The sequence below is a fragment of the Gavia stellata genome, chromosome 15 (genome assembly GCF_030936135.1).
Source record: "Gavia stellata isolate bGavSte3 chromosome 15, bGavSte3.hap2, whole genome shotgun sequence".
NCBI classification, from domain to species: Eukaryota; Metazoa; Chordata; class Aves; order Gaviiformes; family Gaviidae; genus Gavia; species Gavia stellata.
The window spans coordinates 12,955,175-12,980,603 of NC_082608.1; the positions used below are offsets into that span (position 1 = coordinate 12,955,175).

The 25,429-nt window shown below is 44.5% G+C and overlaps 1 protein-coding gene across 1 annotated transcript in view; it reads right to left on the reverse strand.

Annotated features, from left to right (window-relative positions):
• The window catches only part of WTIP (WT1 interacting protein), an 83,442-nt gene that overhangs the window by 3,237 nt on the left and 54,776 nt on the right, over positions 1 to 25,429 (reverse strand). Inside the window, exons 3-7 of the mRNA XM_059824733.1 lie at positions 20,803 to 20,870; positions 7,127 to 7,189; positions 4,522 to 4,652; positions 3,402 to 3,453; positions 1,486 to 1,554 (exon numbers count right to left, since the gene is read on the reverse strand). Of these exons, the coding sequence (XP_059680716.1) occupies positions 1,486 to 1,554; positions 3,402 to 3,453; positions 4,522 to 4,652; positions 7,127 to 7,189; positions 20,803 to 20,870 (383 nt within the window). The remainder of the gene's footprint in view (positions 1 to 1,485; positions 1,555 to 3,401; positions 3,454 to 4,521; positions 4,653 to 7,126; positions 7,190 to 20,802; positions 20,871 to 25,429) is intronic.

Below are 25,429 nucleotides of genomic sequence, written 5' to 3' on the forward strand. Positions count from 1 at the left end.
TACTGACTTTGCATGGCCACCAGGTCATGATGACATTAACAGCATTTCAGAAGTGGCTGCGTAAGTAGTCACAGACATTGGGCCTTTGCAAAAGTCTCCATGTGAATACCTCAAAATACTGGCACTAGTTTTTCTAGCAGTCTTTGAAGACAGCAGTGACTCAGTGTGTACAGTTTGAGAGCCTGATTTGAGACCACTAGGCAGTAACCCACCCCTGTTAACACATGACTAACCCCCTGATTTCTGTACATAAATCCACTCTGCCATTCTGGGCAGATGTGGAGGCAGCTTGATTTGCCTCAAACTCGAAGGAGAATGGGGAAATGAACAATGAAACAGAACTGAAAATAAACCCCCATTGGGACATTCTAATATAAAGTCAATAGCCTGAGAGAGAAGGGGAGGGAGCTGTCATCTTAGGTGAAGCCTGCACAAAGCAATAGATGGGGGAAGGAGGAGGGAAGTACAGCTCTCCAAAATGCTATTTCCTGTGCCAATTTATCTTTAAAAATTAATAGAAAAGGATGGAGTATCAGGTGTCTCTGTTGGAAGGAGATAGTTGAGTGGATGGGGTCTTCCTTACATTTAGTTTTATATACATTTCAAGACGCCTGAAATTTTGTTATTTTCTCCCTCAATTGGAAGTCTCTTTGTAAAACCTTATTGTGCAAAAGTGCATGGAAGATAGTATTGCTGCATTTTTGCCTCTGGTGCTAAGACATTGAGGTAGTACAGTTAGGATCTGTGTGGGTATTTGCACAATTTATCAGAGTGCCAAACCTACAACATAAGGGAAGTTTTGGGTTTATCCCAAATTAAAGAGTTTGTTTCCCTCCTCATGCTCCCAGATGCAGAACTAGGACTGAACTCAGCTCTCCTCTCTGAAGCAAGAGCACTAATCCCACAACTTGATCTGCCCCAATAAATGTCTAAATGTTCTGCTCAAAAAGAAACTACTCCCAAAAAATGACAGAAAGTCAGTGGTATCCCTGTCTCTTTTCTAGTAAAGAATCAATATTCATTCAGCATTGAAAAACACAGATCCCCTAGAAAAGCCTTCCCGTGTAAAAGTGAGGGTTCTTCCCTGCATAGGCAATGTGACTTCAAGTCTCCTCAAACCACAGCCAGACAAGATGTATCCAGAGATAAGGAAAAAGAGAACCAGCACCTACTCTTTGTTCTCTCCCCATCTGGAAGCATTGAGAAAATTCAACCCCAACAACCAAACCCAGCTTTTGAAGTTAATATACTGGCAAAAAAACCCCAAACTGATTTGGTACTGGAAATGGCAGCACCCCTTGCAGCCCAGCTAGCACTCATCCTTTTGCCTCCCCTCCAGGAGCCGTGGGGCAGCGCCCTACCTGCCCAGGCATGCAAGAGCCAGCAAGTGCACCCTGGGGTGCAGGTCAGGCACCTAGGGAGAGGCTGCTAGTTATTAGCAAGGCCGTGCCGTGGGGCGGGCCGGCAGAGGCGCAGGATGCTTACCTCGCAGTGATAGCACTCCACGTGGTAGTCTTTGTCCATTGACACCACCCGAATGGTCTCCTCGGAGCCCTGTTGGCGAAGCAGAGAGAAGGTAAGAGTGGGCTTGTAAGCGGTGTTTTCTCAGTCTTCTTTCATTGCCCAACCTATTGCTTTGGAGAGCTGTTTCCCTGGGGGAATACCCTCTTCCTCTGCAGAGCAGAGCTCTGTGACCACTGAGGGTCTTGTCCCCTGGTGCACAGCACTGCACCACTGGTTTTGCTGTTTAGCAGCAGCGTGGGTGACATACCTAACCTGTAGAGGTCATTTGGGAAGCGTAGCCAAAACTTCGTCCACAAGGGACAAATTAGTCTTGAAATCAAATAATTTTCCAAGGGCAGCCTGGATCTGAACAAATTACCAGCCAAAAACTATGACCTGCTGATCGGGTAACTTCTCCTTGTAGACATCCTGGCCTGAGTTCTCCAGGACTTGTATTCCCCTCAAACCATCTGCTGCACAGCTATTTTGCACATGCACATGTCACTGTATGTACCCCACAGGGATTACATACCAGTCCAGCAGGTAATTATGTGCACAGGCCAAAACCTCAGCGTGAGGGTGGATGCAGTAGAGTTGTGTAATTCCTGGCTGAGCCCCAGGCCCTGCAGAGCCGCCCATACCCTTCTTGTAACCTCACAGACTCTTTCCCTGATCCACTCTGAAGACAGAGCTCATTAAATTTGTTGCCTTGCATTGTTTCCAGTTCCAGGTGTGGTTAAAGCATCACATGTGACGTAGACTGTGTCTGAGAGAAGCTGTGGGCAAGTTAGTACCTGCACTGCTAGACTTGAACTAACCTAAGAAACCTCCATGGGAAAGGACATGCAGTCTATCCTGCTAGCCATCAGATGAGTCAGCAGTAGGACTACTTTTTTTTTTTCCTTTTAAAAAGTCATTTTGCAAGACACAAATCCAGTGAAATTTACATAGGGGGTTTTTTCCTCACATCCCATCACCAGGACAAGCAGTTCTGGCTCAGCCTCTGTACGGTTTTTAATTATGTGAGGCCTGGCCATTTAACAGAAATAATAATGACAAATAGAGAGTAACATGCAGAATGATGGAGGTGGGCATGCTGAGAGGCTCTAGCCACAGGCTTTACTGGGGCACGGCAGCTTACAGGATGCAAGCTCTGGCTCTACAAACATGACAAGAGGAAAAGGAGGGAGGCGCTGAGGCCCTTGCTTACAAATGAGCTGGTCAGCGACCTCAGCGGGTCCTGCACCCACCAGAGTACGAGGGAGCACCACTGTGGGCAGGCAGAAAAGGGATGTCTTAATGCAGAAGTCTTATCATGCTAACTATACTGTCAGGATAGGCTGAGGTTGCAAGCAGGTCATTCACCTGGCTTCCCTTTTAGCCAACTTTTCTGCTGCCTTTTCCACCCCTTTAAACACTTTCATTACATTGCTACCCCAGGATGGTAGACTGTGTGGCCTTTTCACAGGGTCAGGGTAACCCTCAGATGTCTTTTCAAGTTTGGGTATCTTAACAGATCCACATCAGAAATGCAAACGTAGCAGACAAGGAAAATTGCTACTTGAGCTAATGGGAGATTCTAAAAATAAACAGGACTTTGCTTCTTGGGTTGTTCTTGGAGCCCCAGTCAGGGCTTTCAATTAAATGATATTTATAACAGCATAATTAAGACCTGGAAAGCACCCTAAAGATACAAAGTACTATGCTGCATAAGTAGTATGACTATTACAACCTCTGGGAATGTTTGGGAGTGACATTACTGCTGAACTGTATTTAATTTAGTATCTGACATAGTATAGATTCTGGAAGAGGGAGGAAAAGCATCTAACATGTTTTTAGAAAGTGTTCATATGCCAACAGCTGTTTTCTCTAAAGAGTCAGCGCATGTTAAAACGTACCTGTGCTGGTAGGATCGGCTGGTTACAGGAAGCACATTTTGGTGCAAAAACCCTAGGGTGCAAGAAGAAAGTGTTCAAATCACATTTAAAGCTTTTTCAAAAAGTAGAACCAAGAGAGCTATTCTAACCATGCCTTGTTTTTAGCAAAATGTAGATCCATAGAATTTGAAACGCCTCTACATTTTTGATGATATTCAGGGAAAAGGAGATTTGGAAGAGGCTGATCTATACCAGCTTTATTGCTTAGGTCCTCCTGACCTCTAGGCATAGTAAATCCAGCCCTCTTCCCACATATGCCCTTTCTCTTACCTTCCTTTACTCATAAAGCCATTCAAATTCTTCCAGAGACGCTGCTTTGACTGCAAAGCAGCTCCTGACTTGGGGACTATCATCATCTGACGTCAGGAAGACACAACCATGCTAAATAGGAGAGAGGCTGATCATGGCTAGGTTCTACTTAAACCAAATACATCAACTGGTCTTATCATCCACAGCTGCGTTTTATGACAATCACTGGGCCAGCATTCACTCTACCCTTGTAACACAGTCAGCTTGGTACCAATAGGGTTGAGTTCAGAGTGATTTACTCTTGCTGCATAAGCCAAGTTATTGGTTGACTGGAGCTAAGATCATTCATGTTGCCTTTGAGCGGGAGCAGAAAGGACTCCAAAAGCAATCACTTAAAACTTTTTGTCAGGTGAGGCTAACACTATCTGCTAATTACATGTCTACACTGTCCAGTCTAGGTTAGCCTAAGTTACACTCGCCAGTGTCAGGCACTACTAGAACCTCGACTCTTTAGAAACAGCCAGCAGATCCTACCATCACTTGCAGAATTAGCCTGATCTAATTAGTATTGAAAGTCCTGAAAGAAGTAGATAAACAGCCACCAGCGAAGTACATCCTCTGACACAACTTGATTTTCAACCTCACCTGGCCACTGTATGCCACACTGGGCCCATGAAGTGACCTTTAATGTAACTTTAAAGTACTTTACAAATGCAGTGTGTGAGAGCAGCACTTCAGGAATGATCATTTTTATCTACTACAAGGCTTATAACTATACCAATAATTTAACTAATACAATTTTTCAAAGCATGCAATCGATTTGTGTACTTACGTATGGTAGTCTTTGACACAGTAAATATTGTTCTCCACGTCTACAGTGAAGGGGACTCCATCCAAACACTCGTTACACACCACACAGCGGAAGCAGCCAGGATGGTATGACTTTCCAAGGGCCTGTAAGATCTTAAGAGGCAAACAGCAAAAGAAGTGGATGCATAATTAGATGAGATCCCCCCCATATACTGCTGTGTCTGATTCTTAATAATGACAGTGAGAAAAGCACTTCAGGATGAAATTACCACTCTGCAGATCTGTCAGCAAGGGGCCTTTTAAAACAATCCACTCGCTTGTTTCAGTGGGTTTCAGCAGGCTCCCAATAAAGAGGGAGAACTGTGAAAATCAGGCTAACGCCCATCAGTCTTAGCTCTGCAGGGCCAATACTGCCAACAGAAATTAAAAACGGCTTCAGAGACTACTTCTGGAAAATCTGTCGCACCCAAATACGAGTTACTGGGATACAGAGTTAATTCACAAAACCTAACAGGCTGTGACAGACAGAATCCAAACTAGTCATTATTCAAACTTAAAAAGTAAAATAACAAAACAAGCAAATAAATAAATCCCTTTATTAATTAAGGATCCTAATCCACCACAGTTACTGACTGGTTATCACTCAAGTCATAGGGGCCTACTGGTTTCTGTTAAAATTCCATGTGTTTGGATACAGATCCATCCATCTGCCCAGGCTTTTCCCACGCTGACCTTCCCTACTGCATTGTAAAGGTTTCAAGGAAAGGCCTGATGCAGTCTCAGCTATGCTACTACAGAACAGATCCCCTCCCTCCTGGCATCCTCCTATGTAGCATTCAGTGTGGCACTGGGACATCGAGGAGGACGCACCAAGCCCATGAACAAGCCTCTGGGAAGAGTGAGACATGGTATCATCTTCAGGCAGCTCTCAACAGGTTATAGCACCAACTGCATATATTTCAGGTATAAGAAATACCTTTGGAAGGTAGTTTCAAACAGTATCTGCTAGCAGCAGTGCTCAGCTTGGAGCTGCTAATAAGCTGGAGATGAAAAATCTCCACAGCCCAAGCTCTCACAGCCCTGTAGATGAATCTATGAATAAAGATCAATCAACAGGAAATAAGAAGTGCCACATAGGAAAAAATGCACAAAGTCAATTTAATTTAACCTTTTTTTCCCCCCCTCTAATGAAGCCGTATAGCGCTCTGTTCAGTAAGCGGCATCAGACTCCATTTGGTTTGCAAGCCTGTTCCTAGCCAGAAACAACTCCTCTCTGTGCATGCGTTGCTATCTAGGCAGCTACGTAACACGCGCTGTTAGCCTGGCGTGGTTGTGCAGCGACCCGTTTGCACAGAGCAACTCCTAATTCAACTGCGCTTTCAGCCTGGAACAGCTTCAGCTGTGCCCAGGCCTGGGGGCTGCAGGGCTCTGCTCCCTAGCTGTACACGGGCACCGCTAACGTGCAGGCACGTTTGTTGTATGTGCGCTCCCAGGGAGGAACACGAAGGAATTGGCCAAATAAGACTGCTTAATTCCTGGAGCTCCCCGAGCTGTTTCCTTTTGTCAGAGCACACTTGCTGATGGGAGAAAGGCAGACAAGCACCTGCCAAGCTTCCAGCTACTGGGCTCCACCAACGAGATATTATGGACTCTTGCCTGGGATTCTGCAATTAAGGGCCAGCTCAAAGCATGCAAGTCAGGCTACCCCTCCCCCTCCCAGCATGACACAACTCTAGAAATTTGCTCTTGGGCTAAAACGAACAATATCCTTGTCCAACCAGTGGTGCCAGGATATGAGCCAGAATCCTTATTAGTGAAGTCTCTGTTCCAGCTCCTACTGAACCTCCATGTGTGCAACACAATAGCTACTTCTACTTGGCATACTGAGGTTCGTACACATTTTTAAGCAAGAGGAAAATAGATATACTACATGATCTGCATTTCTTCCATGTGCAAGTCACTTCATTTTGTTTGGGAATTTCTGCTTAGGAAGAACAGACTAAATTCTTCCTACTTTCACCCACTGAAATGATGCCAGCAGTATCTGGCCCAACCCACAGCCCTTTGATTTTTTATTTATTATAGAATTGACTATGACTACTGGCTCCCTACAAATCCCAGTGGCAATAATGCATTTTAACTGATGTGGAGCAAGTGGCAGAAAGTAAATCAAGCAAGTCACAGGGCGGGCAACAAATTTCAGGACTATTGATAATGTCCCTCTCCTCTCCAGCCCAGATTCCATCCACTTGACAGAGCTCTTGCTACTCTTCTGTCTTACAGAGCACAGCCTCTGTCTTCCTTTACCATGTTCTCATACAAAGCTGTGCTGTATTTTCCCCCTTTAGTATTAAAATTCTGTTTATCTTTTTTTTTTAAACTGGCCTGTGGCAGAACAACAGCCTCCCATGATCTCAGGCAGAAAAGAAGCCCAACTTACTGTACTTAGTAGTAATAGCACATGAAGGTATTTTTGTTTATTTACTGCCTCAGTTTCAAAAACCACCTTGACAGCAGTGAGGACACAATGATAGTCTGACTAGGGAAAAAGCACAATGTCTCACAGTGCGCTACCCAAAGTACACGAAAAGCAAGCTACCCCGCAGTTAGGAATTTAGGTCTCTTACCATTTCCATTATGAGGTGTCCACAAACAAAACACTTGTCTGCCGTTTGCTGAAAACCTGAATACTGTTCAAATGACAGAAAAGAAAGGATTATTAGTAGCCGCTCCTCTAGCTGCAGAAATACCTTTTAAGTGAATGTTGCGCTCTTTTCCAGCCTGTGCTGTATATGATAGCAAACTACACGGTAGGTTTGGGAGACAGTGACTCGGAAGCCTTCGCTCTCCTCTTGCAGCATGCTCGGGTAACAGCTTGGCCTTCTGATCCACTGCAAGATTTCCACTAAGATTTCCAATGTAACAGTATTCTTTTAAGTTTGATTTTTATTTTTGAAGCCCTTTTGGCAAGTTTGGTTTGGTGTGCTGGAATTAGCTTGAAATCACTCTCTTGGTTGTTGTTGTTGGGAAGTAAATAACATAGGACTTACCTCCCGATTCCTGCTCAAATTAGTGACCAGATGCTTACCGACCTCAGATTTTGGACCCACATTTCACTCAGTGCTATATGCAGGCTAGCAACATGAAAACAGGCCCAAGGAGGATTTAGCTGACTCGTGGGTACCAAGCTTTTATCCAGGGAAGAATCTAAAAGTCTAGTTGTAGGAGCTTGCGCTCCCTGCACAACGCGGGCAGCAGTAAGGTACCTCAGAAAGAGGATACAAACCCCAACCGTCAGCCCATGCTCCAGCCGGCAGTGGGAAACAGGAAGGCTGGGTGGCCTCGTGGCAGAGCCCTCTCGGGTTCGGTGCTGAGGGCAGATACTTTGCCCACTTGGGACCAAAGCTCTGTGTTCCCTGCCTGAGTGTTTTTGACCTTAACTTTGTATTTGCGTCCCCAAAGCAGATCCTGTTTCAGATGCCAAAGTCTGTCTTTAGACCCGTGTTTAGAGTTACACAAAAAATACCAAGGTTATCAGGCCAGATGACTGACCTACCAAACAACTACCCTACAGGCAAGAGGCCTGAAGAACTCCAGCCATGTAATTTTGAAACTGGTATTTGCAGCGAGGGAACTTTACCCTCACCCACTGCAGTCCCATGCAAGCAGAGTGCTGCGTGCGCACTCTTTCCTGCCAGAGGGAAGGGGTGCCCAGTTATTTGTATGGTATTGCTTATTTCAGCAATTAAGGTCATAGCAAAGCTCACCTGAAACGTACTTTAGTTGCACAAGATAGAAGACGGGTATGGGGAGGATGAGCATAAACCGGACTTTTCTCCCAGAGCGCAGGTCAATTGGCTCAGGCATCTAATGCATCCTCAGAGCCTCAGCCCAACAGAGCTTACAGCTTGCTCCATTCCCCCCTTGATTTAGTGGGGATTAACTGTCCCCTCACTTCAAAAGCCAGTGGTTCCCAGCCTAGAGCTGCTGCATGTTTTCCTTTTTATTGGTGTGAGAGGATTACACGTTATTTCAGATCAATAGGTTGGAGACAAAATTATTGTTGCTATGCAACAAAGTGATTATGAAGGAAAAGGTCTCACAGACACTTTGATGGGCCCAGAAAGTCAGTAAACGATGGTATGGCAGCCGTCACAGCTCCAAATTTACTACGCACTAAGGAACAGAGCTCATGCAATCTTAAGACACTTTGAAACTTCATCAAAAGAGACCAGAGTGTTGAGGAACAAATACAGAAGCGGGCAGTCCTAGCTGGCTATTTCTGCAAGACACTGGTTTTTTGCTTTTTTTCTTCTTCTTAGTGATGCAGAAAAAAGGCCTCACTGCTTGGGATGCTTCTTGGCTGCACCGTATCTGAGTAACCATCTGGCTAGACTATTTCCTAAGGTTGCAAACTCGAGGGTTACTGGAAACAGGTGGGTAGGTCCTAGTGGCACAGACAGCAGAGGATTAACAATAGTACAAACCCAGCTAATTCTGAAATCCTGCTGGAATGAATTTACCAGTACCATCTGGCTGTCATTTGATAAGGAATGCAAAGGAGCATTTACCCAGCTATTGATTAAGAGGGAACATTATTCCCCAGGAACAGAATGGCACAGTGGTCAGATTAATGTCATTTATTGCTAACTAGACTGTCATAAATTACACTGTTTGTCAGAAAGAAAGGTTCTGCTGACACAAAATCACTCTTTATATGACTAACCCTATTAAATTAAAACCATGATTTGTTTTTAACAAGAGAATTATTATTTGTCAAACACATCCAGAACTGGATTACCCCATCAAGACGACTTTGCAAAATGGCAATAAGTCTAACAGCAGTGATAAAGTATTTCATGGGCTTGGGGAGCTGTCCTTTACCATTACACTCTTCTCTTTTCTGATCGGAGTATCAATCCCAGACAAACTGGAGACCTGATTCAGTGAGATCAGCGTTTTGGATTCGGCTCTCCTTGTGCTTTAAATCGATTTGGACTGGAAAAGAATAACAGCCTCAGATCCTAGCAGCACTGTTTTCTACACGATGGTAGTACTGTGGACACTGCTGTTTAAAGGTAATCAATAAATGATTTTTCTCTACATTTTTGCAGCTCACCTGTCAACTTCTGCTTTGCAGTGTTTCTTCTTAACTTGGAGAGTTCAAACAGGGCTGCTGTGCTAAGTTTTCCATTTTAGAGGCAGAGCTTACAAAGTCTTAAAATACTAAATAAAATTGGCAACCTCTGTCTTTGAAGCACTCGATTATTATTACACTTCACAGATCTTCTGTGTGCAACGAGAGAGAAGTCGTGACTCGTTCCAGACTGCAGACAAGGCAGAACGGCCTGTTTATTATCTCTCAGCACACCCAAGAGCCTCCCCGATGGTGGATTCCCAGCGCGGCTGGCTGGAAGAAGCACTGGTCCCCCAGAGCTTGTGAACTAGGTAACTGCAAGAGGAGAGGAGGTTATGCTCTGACATAGTTGGAGGGGGAAAAAGCTTTCGCGCACACCAGCCCTCCCTCACAATCTGGAGACGTGAAAAACAGACTGAGGTGAAACAGTGAAGTAACACAGGCTGATAGGCAAGATCCTAGTGGAGAAGCCAAATCACAGCTATGCTTCCTGTACACATGGTATTTCATACACACAATTTCATTCGGGACATAAGCAGTACTGGGCTCAATTCTAGCCTTACTCTATAAGGGTTTTGTATGTGCCAGTTCTTTTGGTTTTTTTTTTTTAGATTTTGTTGGCAGACAAGTAAGATGATGTAAATACAGACCGATCTCAAACTAGACAGAAACCTTCAGAAGTCTACAGACAGTCTGTACCGAGGAGAAATAAGAAGGATAATTTTGAACTTTCCCAAATATTCATTATAGATGCTCATTAAGCATATATAAAAACATTGAAAGAAGTTGTTATAAAAAGAACAGCTCTGAAATTCAAAGCTGAAAATGAAGTGTTACCCTTCACTCTCACTTCTGTGACTTAGAAATAAGATGCTAGTTACCAGGATGCAAAGAAAACAAGCACATGTTGAAGAGCTGGTATATTATTTTTCCTGATTTCTTAGTTTGGTCCCAACTGTTTTCTCCCATATTTACCTTGTCCTTGACTTCTCTCCTGGGATAATAAAATCTTATTTTATGTGCATGAATCAAGACTTTGTAATCAAGCTCCCCAATGATACTTATATAAAATAAGACTCCGGGAAACTAAATAAACCTTAAGAAATACATTATTTTTACTCTTCTATTCTAACATAATTAAAGTAGAAGACTTGGCTGGCTAAACTTTTCTTTTGTTTGCTGTCCACTATACTGTGATTACCAAACAGGCAAAAAATCTCTAATGATTCTGTCCAAGAGTCTTTGTTTCAATGTAAGAGGAAAACAAGTCCCCTTCTGTCCTGAATATTTAGGCCTGTTAGTGTCCTCCTGTGACAATCTTGGGGTTTATAACTCTTCTGTCTAATGTGCAATACATCCAAAAGAAATTAACAATGAATTTTGAGCATATAATGAACAATTATGCATGGAGGATAATCCCACCAAGTACTATGAGAAACAATTCTCCTGCCTGCCCTCAGTCCTGTAACCAATCTTGGTTGTCTACCCAGGGTCTTTTAAAGTTTGATGTTCTCATCATGATTTTCAAAAGCAAAAACATTCAGAAAATAGCATACCTGAAAAAGGCTTCAGGACCCCAAGTTGCTACCTTAGGCAATATCAGCTCTTTGAAAAGACATGTCACTTCTCCTTCGCATGCCTAACCGTGCCCAAGGAGAGGCTGATGCACTTCCCTGCTGTTATGCACTGAACAAAACAAAACCTTCCTCCTGGAAACAGACCCTGGAATTTCATTCAGGCCCATTTTCTTCTTTGATGAGGATGTTCAAAACCTGCTAAAGGTTTGTGCAAGCAGATCGAGTGCATTACATTTCAGTAGGTGTGGCAGTTGCTGCCCCGGTAATGGTATGAAGCCGTGAAAACTACAATTCAGTGTTACAGCACTGCAAAGTCGCCAAATGCGATTGCTCAGCCTAGACTTGAGATTCCTCCTCTTTAATGCTTTAAGGGCTTTTCAGAGGGATGATCAGGAGTTTTTGCCAAAATGCTTCAGGCATTTAATTCTGAAAACTAATTTCTGAATTGGGTGCTATGCTAATAATGTATTCCAACCCCAGGCTGCCTGTAATCCCTCACAGACTCTCTTCTCCTTGGTTTCCCATTAGCAGAGCATCTGTCTTCTCGCTGCTTTATTGTTTGCTCTCTGCGTGGGACCCTTAGTACATGGGACACAACAATGCAAGAAATTCATGGGATCACGTTAAGAGAGGGAGAGAATATCAAATTTGGTTTCATGCAGATGGGGTTTTGTTGTTGTTGGTTTTTTACGCACATATTTAAATGGAGCGATTAAACTGAACTGAACAAAATGGGGCCTTCTCAGGCTCAGAAGATACGGTAGCCTCATGGCAGGTGGCAGAGATTAAACTGAAGGAAAATAGTCCAGAACTTTACTCTTCATCTCGCCGAAACCCTTTCATACATCCTGTTGCTTCACCCTGTCTTGCTGCCAGTGAGGAAACACTACTGCAGCAGCTTATCTTCCTGCTTCTGCACTTCTACTTTGTTATGTTTGAAGGACGTGGGCAGGGCAAGGAGGGACTTCATGTTCTGCACAGAGGTAACAGTTGGTCTGGCCATGCACAAAACTCTGCCAAAAATCAGGAATTCAGCTGGTAGCCAGCTTTGCCTTAGCAGTCAAGCATTTTATAGCCTCTGAGAAGGGAATAGCCATTTACTTCCTAGAGAGGCTATGGAGACCCATGCATGAGTATTCACCAAGGCTACTTTCTGTCCGATTAATTAAAAGACAATAATGATTTTCTTACCTAGATCTTCCTTAAACAAACTCCTGTGGAAGCTTTGCAGTGACAATGATCAAGAAAAAAGCCTGAAGCAACAACTTTAACTCTGCATCAATCATATAAGACCAAAATCTATTAACTTGATTCACATTGCACAGCACTTCATATTGCACAGCGCTATACTCTTCCTGTGGGTTATTTATTGTCACTGGTACCATCTATTATATAAGCTACGAAAGAAACTGTCTACATTAGAACATATCTTCCTGGAAAAAAAAATAAATCTGGATTTTATTCAAAACAGTTGCTGAAAGATTTCAATTCAAAGCATAACAGCAACTAATACCAACGTTTACTACAGAAGTGGAAACACACCACTTTCTCACATGTTTTTTTGCTAACTCTCCCATAGAAAAAAATTAATGCTGTCTGCTTACAAGTGTTTGGCAGAAGTTACACATAATTAGAAAGAGCTCTAGTTCTTTCAAGTGTGCTTCAGTTACTGTAATTTACTTTTCAATGTAATATTAAAAAATGGGATAATCTGACTTTTTGGATCACCATCTCAAGAGGAAATAGGGGAGTGACTATCTGGCATGAAACCAACTGGACTTTGTAACACACTCTTCAAAACATTCCACTAGCAAATGTAAAGTACGGGATAGTTGCAAAATCTAGTCCGTAGTGATACATCTCAGAAAAAACCCCCATCTTTATCCTTCCTTGTCTATTTTGTCATGGCCCATTTAACAATCCGCAACACAGTTCAGGAAATGCTGAGCATCCTTTTAGTGAATGCAGACCTTACTCACACACTGACATTTCATCATATTACGTTTATCTACATTATCACCTGGGTCTAGGTACTGCCTGTGTATTGCTCTTTAATAAACTTGAGAGATTTTTCTGGACTCCAGTTGGTCTCCTATTTCAAAACACCATTTTTCTTCAATTAGCAGACCTGCAGTTTGCCATGGCATGCAGTGTTTGTAGCACTCACCCTTAGTGCCAACATTTTTATATGGGCCCTAGTTTTAAAAATTTGTCCTCTTGGATGAATTCCTGGGAGAAAATCCAGACCGCCCTGAAGTCAATGGGACTTCTGCCACCAGCTTCAATGGACTTGTAACTTCTTGATATGGGATACAGCACTACAGTACTGCATTGCAATGAGAGGGGAACCCAAACTGCCAGCTATACACACTCTTCATGCTGATTCAGATTCAAGTCCAAAGTGCAGCGGCCAATCAACATTTGACTATGCCTAAATATTTTGAAATTTGAATTTTAAGCCCATCTGCAGGTTTGATGCAACACTTCAATTCAGAATACCCCAATTAATCATCATTACTGTCAAATTCGTTCATGAAATAAAACCAGGACCACTAGCATACTACAAACTTAGGAAAAACTAAGGAAGGAAAGTATTCAAATTTTTTTGGCAGGGAGGGGCTGGAGCAAGACACACACAAGTAACAGCATGAACTTCACTCCCTCATGCGCTGATTACAGGAACATGCTATAATCTGTTTGCCTTTGTTTTCAATGACAGTATTTGGGAGCACAGCAATGCTTGGCATTCATGATGCCTCTGGAACTTGAAAACACCTCCTGTTCCAACCTAGAGCCGTCAGCACCTTGAAAACACTCACCGGCTTCCTTACACTTCTGTATATCAGGAATATTGCAGCAACTCCCTTTCCAAGCTTTGATTCCATCATTCTGTTAAACATATTAATAAAAACCCATGTCTGTCTGTTCTCTGACTAGAGTATGCATTTTAATAGCAAGTCTCCTAAATACAAGGTCCTCACAGTTATCTAGAACTCCATTTGCTCTGTGATTCACATTAGATATGAAATGGACACAAGCTGCAACTTTAATTACTTACCTTTTCAACCGAGCCTATTTTTTCTGAGAGAGTCTCACTTAGCAGCAACGGGCTCTCTGACTAATGCACTAGTCCCAGTGCTCACCTCCCAGGGGGGATCTCCAAACATTTATACTCGCTGAGATGGAAAATCAAACCTCTGACTCCAGCTGACACCAGCTTCCATTACACTAAATAAAAACTATCTTCCTAGGGCCCCAGCAAGTGGGACGGGCCATTTCCCACACTGCCAGGTTTGGAAAACAGCATGTGCACGAACTGAGAAGAATAGCCTCGTCTGTATTAATATTTACATTGCAGCCATGCCCGGGGCCCAAATTAGGGTAAGGGTCTTGTTGTGTTTAGTGCTACAGGAGATGAAGGTGCAAGCCCTGCTCTCGTGATCACCCAGCTAGTCCTCCATTGATATCCTATCCCTTCCCGCCATGAAAGGCTGATCATTTCCATTTGTCACCTCCCTACCAGCCTTGCACACCCTGATCCTTTCGCATTTTTAAAATCATTGAGAGTTTTACAGTTGTGGATATAAGACGAGGCCCTATATGTTCTCTGTAGCCAACTTTTGCATTGCAGTGGCCTGCTGCAGAGCAAAGAGGCTACAGCTATAGCAAGGAGGAGAGTGTCCTGAGCAGGTACCAGTCACTGGTGTAGGGCAGAGAAGGATCAGAAACCCCAGTAGACTGGATGGAGAGGGGAAGGAAGACTTGAGAGGCAGCCTGCAGGGTTGCAAGGCACAGCTATGTCGGGGCTGTGGGCTGCTTGCCCTCCTTCTGCCACAGCCTCAGCCCTTCCCTCTCCCTGGCAGGAGGGAATGAGGGCAGGGCAGGGAGCCACAGAGGCACCACCACACAACCATCACAGGGGCTGGCCACCCTCCGGGCTGGAAGGGCAGAAAGGGGACACCCAAAGGCCTCCTGGAGCCATGCAATGCACTAACTCTCTCTTATGGTTGGCATGTGCAAAACGAAGTTTTTAGAGCCTTTGTCTTTGAGGATTTATGGGCAAAGCGACAGATCTTCCTCCAGTCTTACTCACTGAAATGGATGAACAGCTTTAGATGAAACTTTCAACAACTAATGACAGCAAAATTAGCTGGAGGCAAAAACCTGGCATGAAGAAGTTCAGTCTAAATGATTAAATTTGGCAAAGTTATGAGACAGTGAAAGAGATAATCTTAAAAGGGGAAGTTCTGGATGACCTTAATGCTATGCATTGCAGCTTGTGGTGTCTGTAATAGGTTATTTCCAGAGCATCTGAGTGTCTTCCAGAAGTGCATTAAGCAATGTAACTAACATCTGTCACGAGGTTCATTTTCCCTCTCATCTCCTCCCTGGAGGGAAATTCTCTCATTTCTTAACCTCTACTGGACCCCCACTCAATAATGTTCATTACCTCAAGAGAAAAAGGAAAACCCTATCACTAAGGGGCGGGGGGGGAGAAGAAAAAAAAGAGAGATAATAGATCTAAGATTCAGGCTGCTTTGGTGACATTTTTAAAGTCTTTTTTGCCAAGAAAAACAGTAATTTCTTTTAAATTTCTTTACATGAAGCATTGAAAAGGAAAGACAAATTAAAATTACTGAGCTATTTTTCCTTCACCCATGATTATGCAGCAATTTATCAACAAAATGGAACACGAACATCTGACTGGGATTATTTATTATACAGTAAAGCATTTATTTTTTGTTCACTTCACCAGGAACAGTGTCCCTGTTATGGCTAGTTAGTCATCTGTGTCCTAAGAGCTTTCAGGGAAGGATTAAACTGTCGTTTGTTTTATTTTCTTTCATGAAATAACTATCCTAACAGGGCTGAGGCAAGACTTGGATCTTGTTGGACTTGCTACCTTAAGGTGGCATGAAAAAGAGTAACTGAATCTTCCCTGGAGCTAAAGCAAAGCAATGAGAAGTTTGGGGTTTTGGTTTTGTTCTTTTTACTCCTTACACTCAGTAACATGCAATGTCGCTACTGAAGCGCTCCTACTGGAAATTGCATAGATTAGGCAATCTCTACACCATGCTTAGCCAGAAGTGGAATTATCTGTCTGATTATAATTTTTTTTAAATCTGATTCATTCACCACATTTAGCCAATGTGGCTTAGGTTTAAGCACTGAGAGAATCTGCAGCTTATCAGGGCTGGAAGCAGGAGGCTGACAAAAGAGAGAAAGAAGGAAGAGGTATGGCATGTCCTCCAGGTGGTGGGGGTCCACCAGCCCTCACCCAACAATCCGCAAGCCCACACACAGAAGGCCGGCACTGTTCATGCGAGGACGACTGTGGCATGTGGCATCCCTTCCCCATCTACAGATCCACAAGCGGGTCTGAAAACTGCTAGCACTCCTTCCCTGGAAAGAATGAGCAAAATAAGCTACCTGATTCAGAGAAAGATAATCTGTGCCCTCAGTAAGAGCAAACGTGGGAAAACTGTTTGCTAGAAGAATGTACCCTGCGGCTATTGCCAAAGGTTTTGATGGGTGTATCTGCGCTTTGGATAGCTTTATGGCTGCACAGTGGAAATTGCTCATAATGAATGATAACATCTACATTTCTCTAACACCTTTCGTCCAGAAATCAAAAGCACTTTTCAAAAAAAGGGCCAGATTTTGACGTGAGGAGCTGCTAGCGTCAAGCACTCAACACTTTTACAGGGTGATTTTTTTGGAACGACTTGGTAGCCAAAGGTGTCTGGCACTCACTATGCTTTAAGTGACAACTGAGCTCTCTTAAAAAATGCGTCCCACACAGCATTTCACCGCTGAAGTGCAAGTGCCTCTGGGGTGGAAGAGACACACCGTGGAGCGACTGGCACCAGCGCTGTGCTGAACCTCGAAAGGGACAGTTTAGCCAGGGAGGGCGAGCCCTGCTCTTACAACAGCTGCCAAACTTCTATAAGGATCAGATAATGGCTTTTCTCAAGGTCTTGGCTTCAAGGACCATACATAATATTGCAGTGAATTCCATGTATTACCTTTGATAGAAAGAGCTGATCTGTCTTGAGTGAGCGGGAATTAAAGAACCAGGTATCGCATACGAGCCATCAACTCTGGAGACTCTGCTCCGGCAGGAGCCGTTCTGACACAGAGAACAGCAGTATTGCAGGAGAATTTAAATACTGACATCTACAGGATGTTAAACATTTCTAACAGTTACAATAAGAAGAAACCCATACATAATATCCCTAAATTTTCCTACATTGACTGGTTCACAGCAAGAACCAGTTCAGCTTTTCTGCCCATCATTGTTCACGTGCTATTTACTGTCCCAAAGTGGGACTTACTGCAGTCCCTGTGTCTTGCCTGGACTGGCCTGCAGGACATCCTCAGTACGATGCCAGGGATGATGGGGAAGAAGCACCTGCAGCAAATTAATGGGATACATAGAGGTAGCAGTGGGGATGGACAGACCTCTGCAAGAATTACAGCCCTCAGCTCTGCTCGGTGCTGCCTGTTGAGTGTGGGAAGGGGACAGGCCGTCCTCCAGGTATCACAGAGGCTTCAGCCCACTACCACCCCTGCTCTCCATCTGCATTACAGCCGCTTCCCGTCAGCATGTGAATGTGGGGCTCATTCAGACCACTGCTGCTTTGGCGGGACTGTGAGCAATGAAACACTGACTCCTCACATCTGTCCCCGGGAATCCACGGAAAGATCATCCTGCTGTTGCAAGCCCAACCATGTAGACACAAGCCCCTCCAATTCAGTTGCTGTTAACAGATTTCACCAATGACCCCAGCGTGACAGCACAGTACCTCCTGCCCAAATTTTCTGAAGCTACTCTGCTTTCTAATTCCCGTTATGTTTGTGTCATACTTGAAATAACCTGGTCACAAGCTGCAGGGTTGCAACTTCACAGAGCTGGGACCAGGCTCCCATACCTATAGGAGTATCTAATTCTCCTGACCAGTTCCCAGGCAAACAAAAGCCAAGGAAGAACAAGGACACCAACGGGAGACAGTATTTTCTTAGCAGGAATACAATAATGTAGGTAGACTGCCTCTGTTTACCTTCCCAAATTAAAATAATCTTTTTCTTATGCTTTTACCTAAGAATGAGACCAGAATGGGATCCACTCTGCTTCTAACTGCATTTACTGGCCAGAAAGAGGCTGCAATAAGCTAAGAGGCAAGTCTCCCAGTGCAAGAATGGTCGAAGGTAGGAGCCTGCACTCACACGGCTGCTATAGGACAGGGCAGAGGCTTGCAGAGAGGGAGGAGGCACATGTCTGTGAAAGACCTGTGGATTCAGGGCTATGGGACAACTCCACAGACTGTTAAAATGGGTAGCAGCTCCTACAGCTCTGCTGCCGCTCTCTTCTTGGCCTGCAAAGCTTACATGGTAGTGGTCAGAGGACAGAGTGCAAGATCAGCTTAATTCACCCTCGTGTAATTTTTTTTTTTTTTTATGCTCCCCCCGGCTCGGCGTTTAACTTCCCTAACATCACACTACCATACTGTCAGCAGGAAATCCATATATAAAGCTGCACTAAGATCTGGAGTTATGGTAGAGACTGGAATTCTCAGTTATACAGAAGAAGCATTTGGCTATCTGCTTTGGATAGAAAACACCTCTTTTTAGAGAGGATTGGGGTTTCCAAGTGCTTAGAAGCAAGACCTGGGACTATGAAGTAGTCAAAATAATTTCCTTTTTAATTGCTACTTCGCAGCCTTTTCCTCCAACTTTGAGAAAAGCTTTGAGCTTGCTCTGTCCACAGAACTCTAAAATAGGAAGAAAATTATTTTATTAGGGAAGCAAGATAATTCCCAGTATTCTTGCTATGACGTTTGCTCAGGGGAAGCTGAGAAAGACAAAATCACTTTCTGAGAAGCAGCTGGCTTAACACGGGCAGGGACAATGTCAGAATTTGATTTCTTTTCCTGACTTACGCAGCAGTGAGTCCCTTGGTCTGCTTCTCCCCCATCCCTCTGTGCTACTGGGAATCTGCTAAGACACACCTGTGGGAGGTTCGGGCTTTTAAATATGTGCCTTAAATGCCCCAACAGTTCCCTAATTTGCAGGAAGTTTATTCCTATTAGGTCCTTAACCTCAGTTTTCTTGGGAAAATCACTGCAAGTATCTCCCTTCAGAAGCCTATTACAGAACATGTCTAAGCACTAAAGAGGTGTCCCCCCCCATCGCTTGAAAACTGAATGTTCTCCAAAAGATTGAGATTTTTAGATTTAAAATTCTCATGTTTAGGCTGAAATAACGAGCTAATAACAACAATCATGTCATTAAGTCTGGATGAAACGTATCTATCATGGGGAAAGTACATTTCAACACAGTTCAAAATAAAAATCTCAAAGGTTTGAGCCCCTCCATCTCACACTCCACCCTCTTCTCCCTCACCCTGTGCTTCTGCAGAAACACAGGAAAGAAAGAGCTGAAAAAAGCAAGGGAGAAAAAATAATTTTCTCTCCAAAATGCAAGCGAACAGTAACACATTTCAATAATAACAAGAAACTTATTTTCTGCACAAATTACAATTTGCTCTTTTCAACAGGCTGCAGCTGTGGTAGGCTGAATAAAGGTGTAATACGTGAAGGCAAATACAGCTGGTATTTTAGGAATTACCTTGATTTTTATGGATTGCATTGATGAGAAATGCATTTGCGCACTCTGAACTGCCAGTAACGTTCTTGTTGTGGGATATACTTTGAATAATTCCTTTGCAAAAAGCATGACCACATATCCATTAGAAAGGGAAAGTTGTTCTGGAAGACCCAAGCTTCTAAATGAATGGTATTTCAATAAATAAAGGCGGTATAAATTCAACATACAGATTCTCCAATTCATCATCCTCTAAGCTAAAATATATCATTCCTCTCTAATTTCAATTCCCAGCCATGCCATCCTCTTAATCTTAATTATAAATGGTCTGCCACTTATCAAATCATTCTCTGTGTACTGCACAATCCTCACCCTTAATTGCACAAATATTTTATTTTTGGAACAACACAGCTCAGCAACAAGCTCCATTTTTCTTTTCATGACTCAGTCTCTATTAAAGTGAAGCGTTTATAAAAGCTCTGGGCGCATGGAGAGAAAATTAGTTGCTCCTCCGTGGCTAACAGTTCTTAGTTAATCACAATGCAGCTCCACATCACTCTGAGCAGAGCAGTGATTAAAACTGCGCCTGCAACAAAGCAACATTGTACGCAGCGATGACGTGCTCCAGCCAAAAACGTCTCCCCTCTTGTTATGATTGGTATTCCCCAGATGTTTGACTTTGAGCTCTAGCTTGGCAGGAGAGGCTTTGTGGCTGCCATTCAAGTCCCAAGCTTTAGCAGCTCCAGTGTTTATTCTCATAATTTACACTTTGTGATGGCTTATGGACAGTTACGTACTTGGTTTCATAGCCACCACTTCAAACCAAGGGCCTGATCCTGCCTTTATGGAGTTAGTAGTAAATGCTTCCCAATTTCAGCACTGGCAGGAGACCCCAGATAACTAAACTGTCTCTCAAAGCAGACAAGCCAATATAAAAGAACAATGTGGTTTAAAAATGGTAAAAAATGTCTGAAATCTTACTTACTAGGAAGTCTTCTTCACAGTACACCTTGCCATTGACATTGTAGAATGCTTTTCCTCGTAGTCTTCTCCCTGTTAAAACACAGTACCGTCAGAATTTGGTGCTCCGTCCCCAAAGCCAGTCGTTCAGGATGCCAAGTGAAAAGCACACCCTGCCGCGCCTCTCTGCATGGCCGGTTCCTGGCCCCTCTCCTCCCTGGAGGGTCCATCCAGAGACACGGTTGAGGGTTAGGGTCTCAGCTCCGTCCTGCCTTAACAAATGCCTTATCAACTAAATGTTACCTCTAAGGGCAGGTTATGGAACCCAGCTGATACCAGTCCCTGGAAAACTTGAAATCTAAATCCAAAAATTATTATTCTGGGGGGAAAGATTCATTTGTAAATTGAGACAATCTTCTTAGCAGGTGAAATCACAGCAGGCATACATCCACTGCAATGAACATCAGCAATACGTTTGTCTCCGAAGGACCAAACAATGGATACTACATATGGATGTTCCTGTCACCTTTAAAAATATTAATACATGAATCAATGTCACAGCAGCTACACCCACAGCTCCCTGCGATACTAAAGCAGTACACACGTGTGACAGAGAAAAGGGCAGAAAAATCACACTGAAACCAAGAGATTTCATTTTCAAGTTTGAACATTTGCCATTTCATTAGCGCTTGCAGAACTCTGCTGACAAAGCCTACGATCATCGCTAACTGATGGCTCCCTTTACAGCTGAGAAACGCACAAGAGACTTCACAGAGTCACGACAAAAAGGATTAAAACCAGGAACTGAGGAACCACTGAGCCCAACAAGTTTTTAGATATGCAGACCAGATCTGTCTTACACCAGAGCTGCTCCACTGAAAGCAATGCCATTTTATCAGTGTAAAACCAGAGAGGGAGAAGGGGAACAACACTCATCCTGACTCACCTTATTTCCACTCTGTGCCAGGGTCCCACTGGCCAAAGCTCCCACACATTTGGGTGCTCTCACAAGCCATTTGCAGCCTTGGCAAGCAGATGGGATGGTACAGGCTGCGCACCAGCTGCCATTAGCAGTGACACAGAGCAAGGAAGAGGGCAAGAGGCTCGGTATTTACAGGTCAACAGACGACCCCTCCCAGGCCATTGCCGAAGCTTTTACTCCGCAGAATAAGCCTGGACGTCTCCTTCCGAGGCAGAGTAGCTCCACCATAAACACCGCTGATCTTTGCGGAGGGTTTGACTCCGAGGGCCGGCGAGCTGAGCCAGCTGGCCAAGCACAGAAGGGCAGGAGTGCTCTCCACGGTTTCCATAAACAATGTTGAGGAAAATATGATTAATTTTCAGTGCTTGAAAGTGCTTTTTACACGTTGCCACTGTGATCTGATCCTGGGAAACAGTGTGTGGCACAAAGAAGTTGGGATCTGGGCTGATGCTTTTGGGAAATCACATGCTGCATGTGGTTGTCTGGCGGTTTTACTGTCGTGGCCGAGGGAAATGCTTCTTTTGTGTGCACATTCTTGGGCTGTCGATCTCACAGGCTGCTGTCTCCATACTGCTGGTAGGTGGAGTCAGCTCTTGTTTGTCTTTCCAGCTGCCTGGTAGCTCTGGTGGGGACCAGGAGCCTGGTGGCATGGGCAATGCACTGAGGCTGTCCCATCTCCTCTGAGACTCTTAGGTAAAACTGGTCCATCCTACATGTCACACAAACAAAGCACGAGGCTGGGAGAGCAATCAGGGGTCACGGGGCCTCTCTCGACAATGCAGGAGCAACCACCTCTAGATCTTCCCTCCTGCTTCTCCCAGCTGTTTTTAAATCTCTCCAGTGAAAGGTAAAGGAAAGGTAGAGGTAAATGGGAGAAAAGGAAAGAGTCCAGAATGGCTTTTTAAAAGACATGTTGCCTCTGCCAGACCCAGCCTTGATACACAGCTTGCCTTTAGATAGTGGAAATGAAGCGGCTGCACCCAGAACAGAGACTTGCCTTGGACACGCTGATGCAGCACTTCCACCTTGCTCACATGCACCGCTGGTGCAGAGCTGGGGCGTTTGTTTCAGGGGAAGAAGTGCTGGCCATCACCTCACCACACCCCCATTATGGAGAGAAGCAGCAGAGGTAATTAGGGACAAATCCTGAACTCCATTGCTGGACGGATCTCTGCAGGAAAGGAACACCCTAAATCGGGGAGGTGTCAGCATCTCCCGAGCCACTGCAGAAGGTGCATGAGGACCCATACATCCCGCTTGGTATCCCAGTGTGCAGAGACTGGCAGTGCTCAGGTTGACAGAAACGCCCCAAATTCTGCTCCTGTTGTTTCCTTAGCACAGCATCACTGGCAGAAGTCAATGGGGTCAGAGCTTTCCCAGACTGGGAAGGAGTGGGAAGCCTACAACCCAAAGCAAACAAGGTAAACCCAATGTTTTGGACTGGCTCTCAAAGACACTTCCGTTATCAGATGCGTTTGGCAGCTGATTGCCCTGCGATGTGAAACAACCCCACCTCACCCCAGCGCAGCAAAGCTGCGAGCCTCCACCTCAGCCACTGCACAACTTGTCAGCCCTTGCTCACTGCTCACGCCCGGCTCGGCAAGCCCCCCCGCCCCCCCGAGCACAGACAGCTGCCCCCCCCTTCCATACAGCTGGTGTAAAAACATCTCCGTTTTACACAGCACTCGCACAGCAACACCTTTCAAAACTGAGGAAAAATACCATTTCCCCCCTTTTACAGCTAAAAAACCCAAGCCACCTATTAGGGAACTGACTTGCCTAAACTCATAAAGCAGGCAAGCCGCTTGCTCACATGATAATTACTATTATTAGCAATAATTAATATGATAAGACAGTTCTTTTACCTTAGAGGAATTCCATTCAGAGATCATACAATAATTATCTCATAAACAAGAGACAGCAAGTTATCACACAAATAGGCATGGCTGCACTATATTGGCTTCTTCTACATACTGCATTTTAGAAATAAAGGCAAAAACATACGCTCCATTTGCCCTCCAGAGGAGTTTGCTAAATGGCGGCATTGAACGCGGTCAAACAGCAAACTCTGCGAGTGCCTGGGCATCATGGGGAAACTGCAATCAAGAGGAAAGTGCTGGCAGTTGCAGCCAGGGAGACACAAAGCCCAGGGAGAGGCAGCGTTGGTACCTCCCAGCCCCACGGCAGCCATGCAGCAGGGCGGGCACAACGCTTCGAGGTTAGGGTGCCTGCCCTGAGCTCCATGTACTGGACAAGGCGGTTTCACCTCTCGAGATCCTGGAGTAACTCGGGGGCCTGCACAGCACCAGCCTGTTCTGTGTAGCCGTAACCTATTATTGTCAATCTGGCAGAGATTACAAGTTAAAAAACCCTAATGTTGCTTTAGCCAGCTGATTCAAGCACCTGGCCAGCTAGACAAGGTAATATCATCCTGTCCACTGGTACACAGAACCTGCTGCTTGGCTTTCCTTTGAATGAGTATAGCCAAGCCCGGGTTACTATTTGCTTTCATAATATTGAAACAAAAAAGTCAAGAGTTTCTGACTAAACTTGATGCAACTTGCCGATAGCTCATTATAATAATAATGAGCAGCCTAGCGCAGAGTTCACAAGTACGGGGTTTCACAAACACTGTGCTGCTTTCCTCCTTCTGCTGGATACCCACCTTGGCACGTCCGCCCTGTCAGACCAGTTTTCAGCAGTAGCGAGGCAGAGACTGTGTTTCACGCCCGACCAGAAGAGCAGCAGGTCAGCCAGGAACGCGCGGGGGGACCACGGGACGGGGCAGAAGCGGCCCAGCCTGCAGCCCGCACACAGGCACGTAACACTAGCTTTTATAGGGAAGCCCTTTTTTCCCCTGAGTGCTGTTTAGAGCCTTGTTTTACTGTAGAAAACAAAGTTCGTGCGCTCGCAGTGACAACAAATGCTTGTTGCAAATAACTTCTACGTTTCTTGACTGACACCCACACATTTCAAGGGTAGTGAGCACCAGGATAAGGGGGTTCCGCCATCTCAGGTGGGAGGCAGAGACCTCGCAAATGCTTCAGCAAAGAGTGCAAGGTTTCGTGCAGATAATCTAGCAGTTAATAAAATGCAAGCTAGAAATCACTCTGTCCCAAGGAACGACCACAACTAGTGTTTGCAACCAGCATGACAAGCATCCAAAAGCAAGCAGGCTTATGGAACTTATAAATAATATTTAAAATCAGAATCAGCTCTAGGTTTTTAACATCAGTTTTCATATTTAACCAGTTTATGAGTCTCTGGGATTTAGATGTGTCTAGCAATTACTTCCCACACAATTTTTCTCCCCTATGTGTTGCAAACTAAAAGGAAGGAACAGGAGAGCTGTTCTTTAGCAAAGGACTCAACTCAAAGATTCAGCTTGCAAAAGGAAAAATGACCCACGGTTGACACAGGCTGTCCACAGCTATTCTCTCCCGTCTCCACAATGCTTCACCGGGTGGTGAAAACACACCAGCCAGGAAGCCAAGATAGGGTAAAACGTTTTCCAACGCTGTTTCAAAAGCTGCTGCAGGCCCTCATGGAACAAAATGTGAATCAGACTGGGTTTTACCGTCTTGAGGAGGTGCTCTGAAAGAGCGCTGAAAACATCCCGTCCCCTCCCCACTAGCCCAGAAAGCGTCTTCAAAGCCCTCCCTGCCGCTGC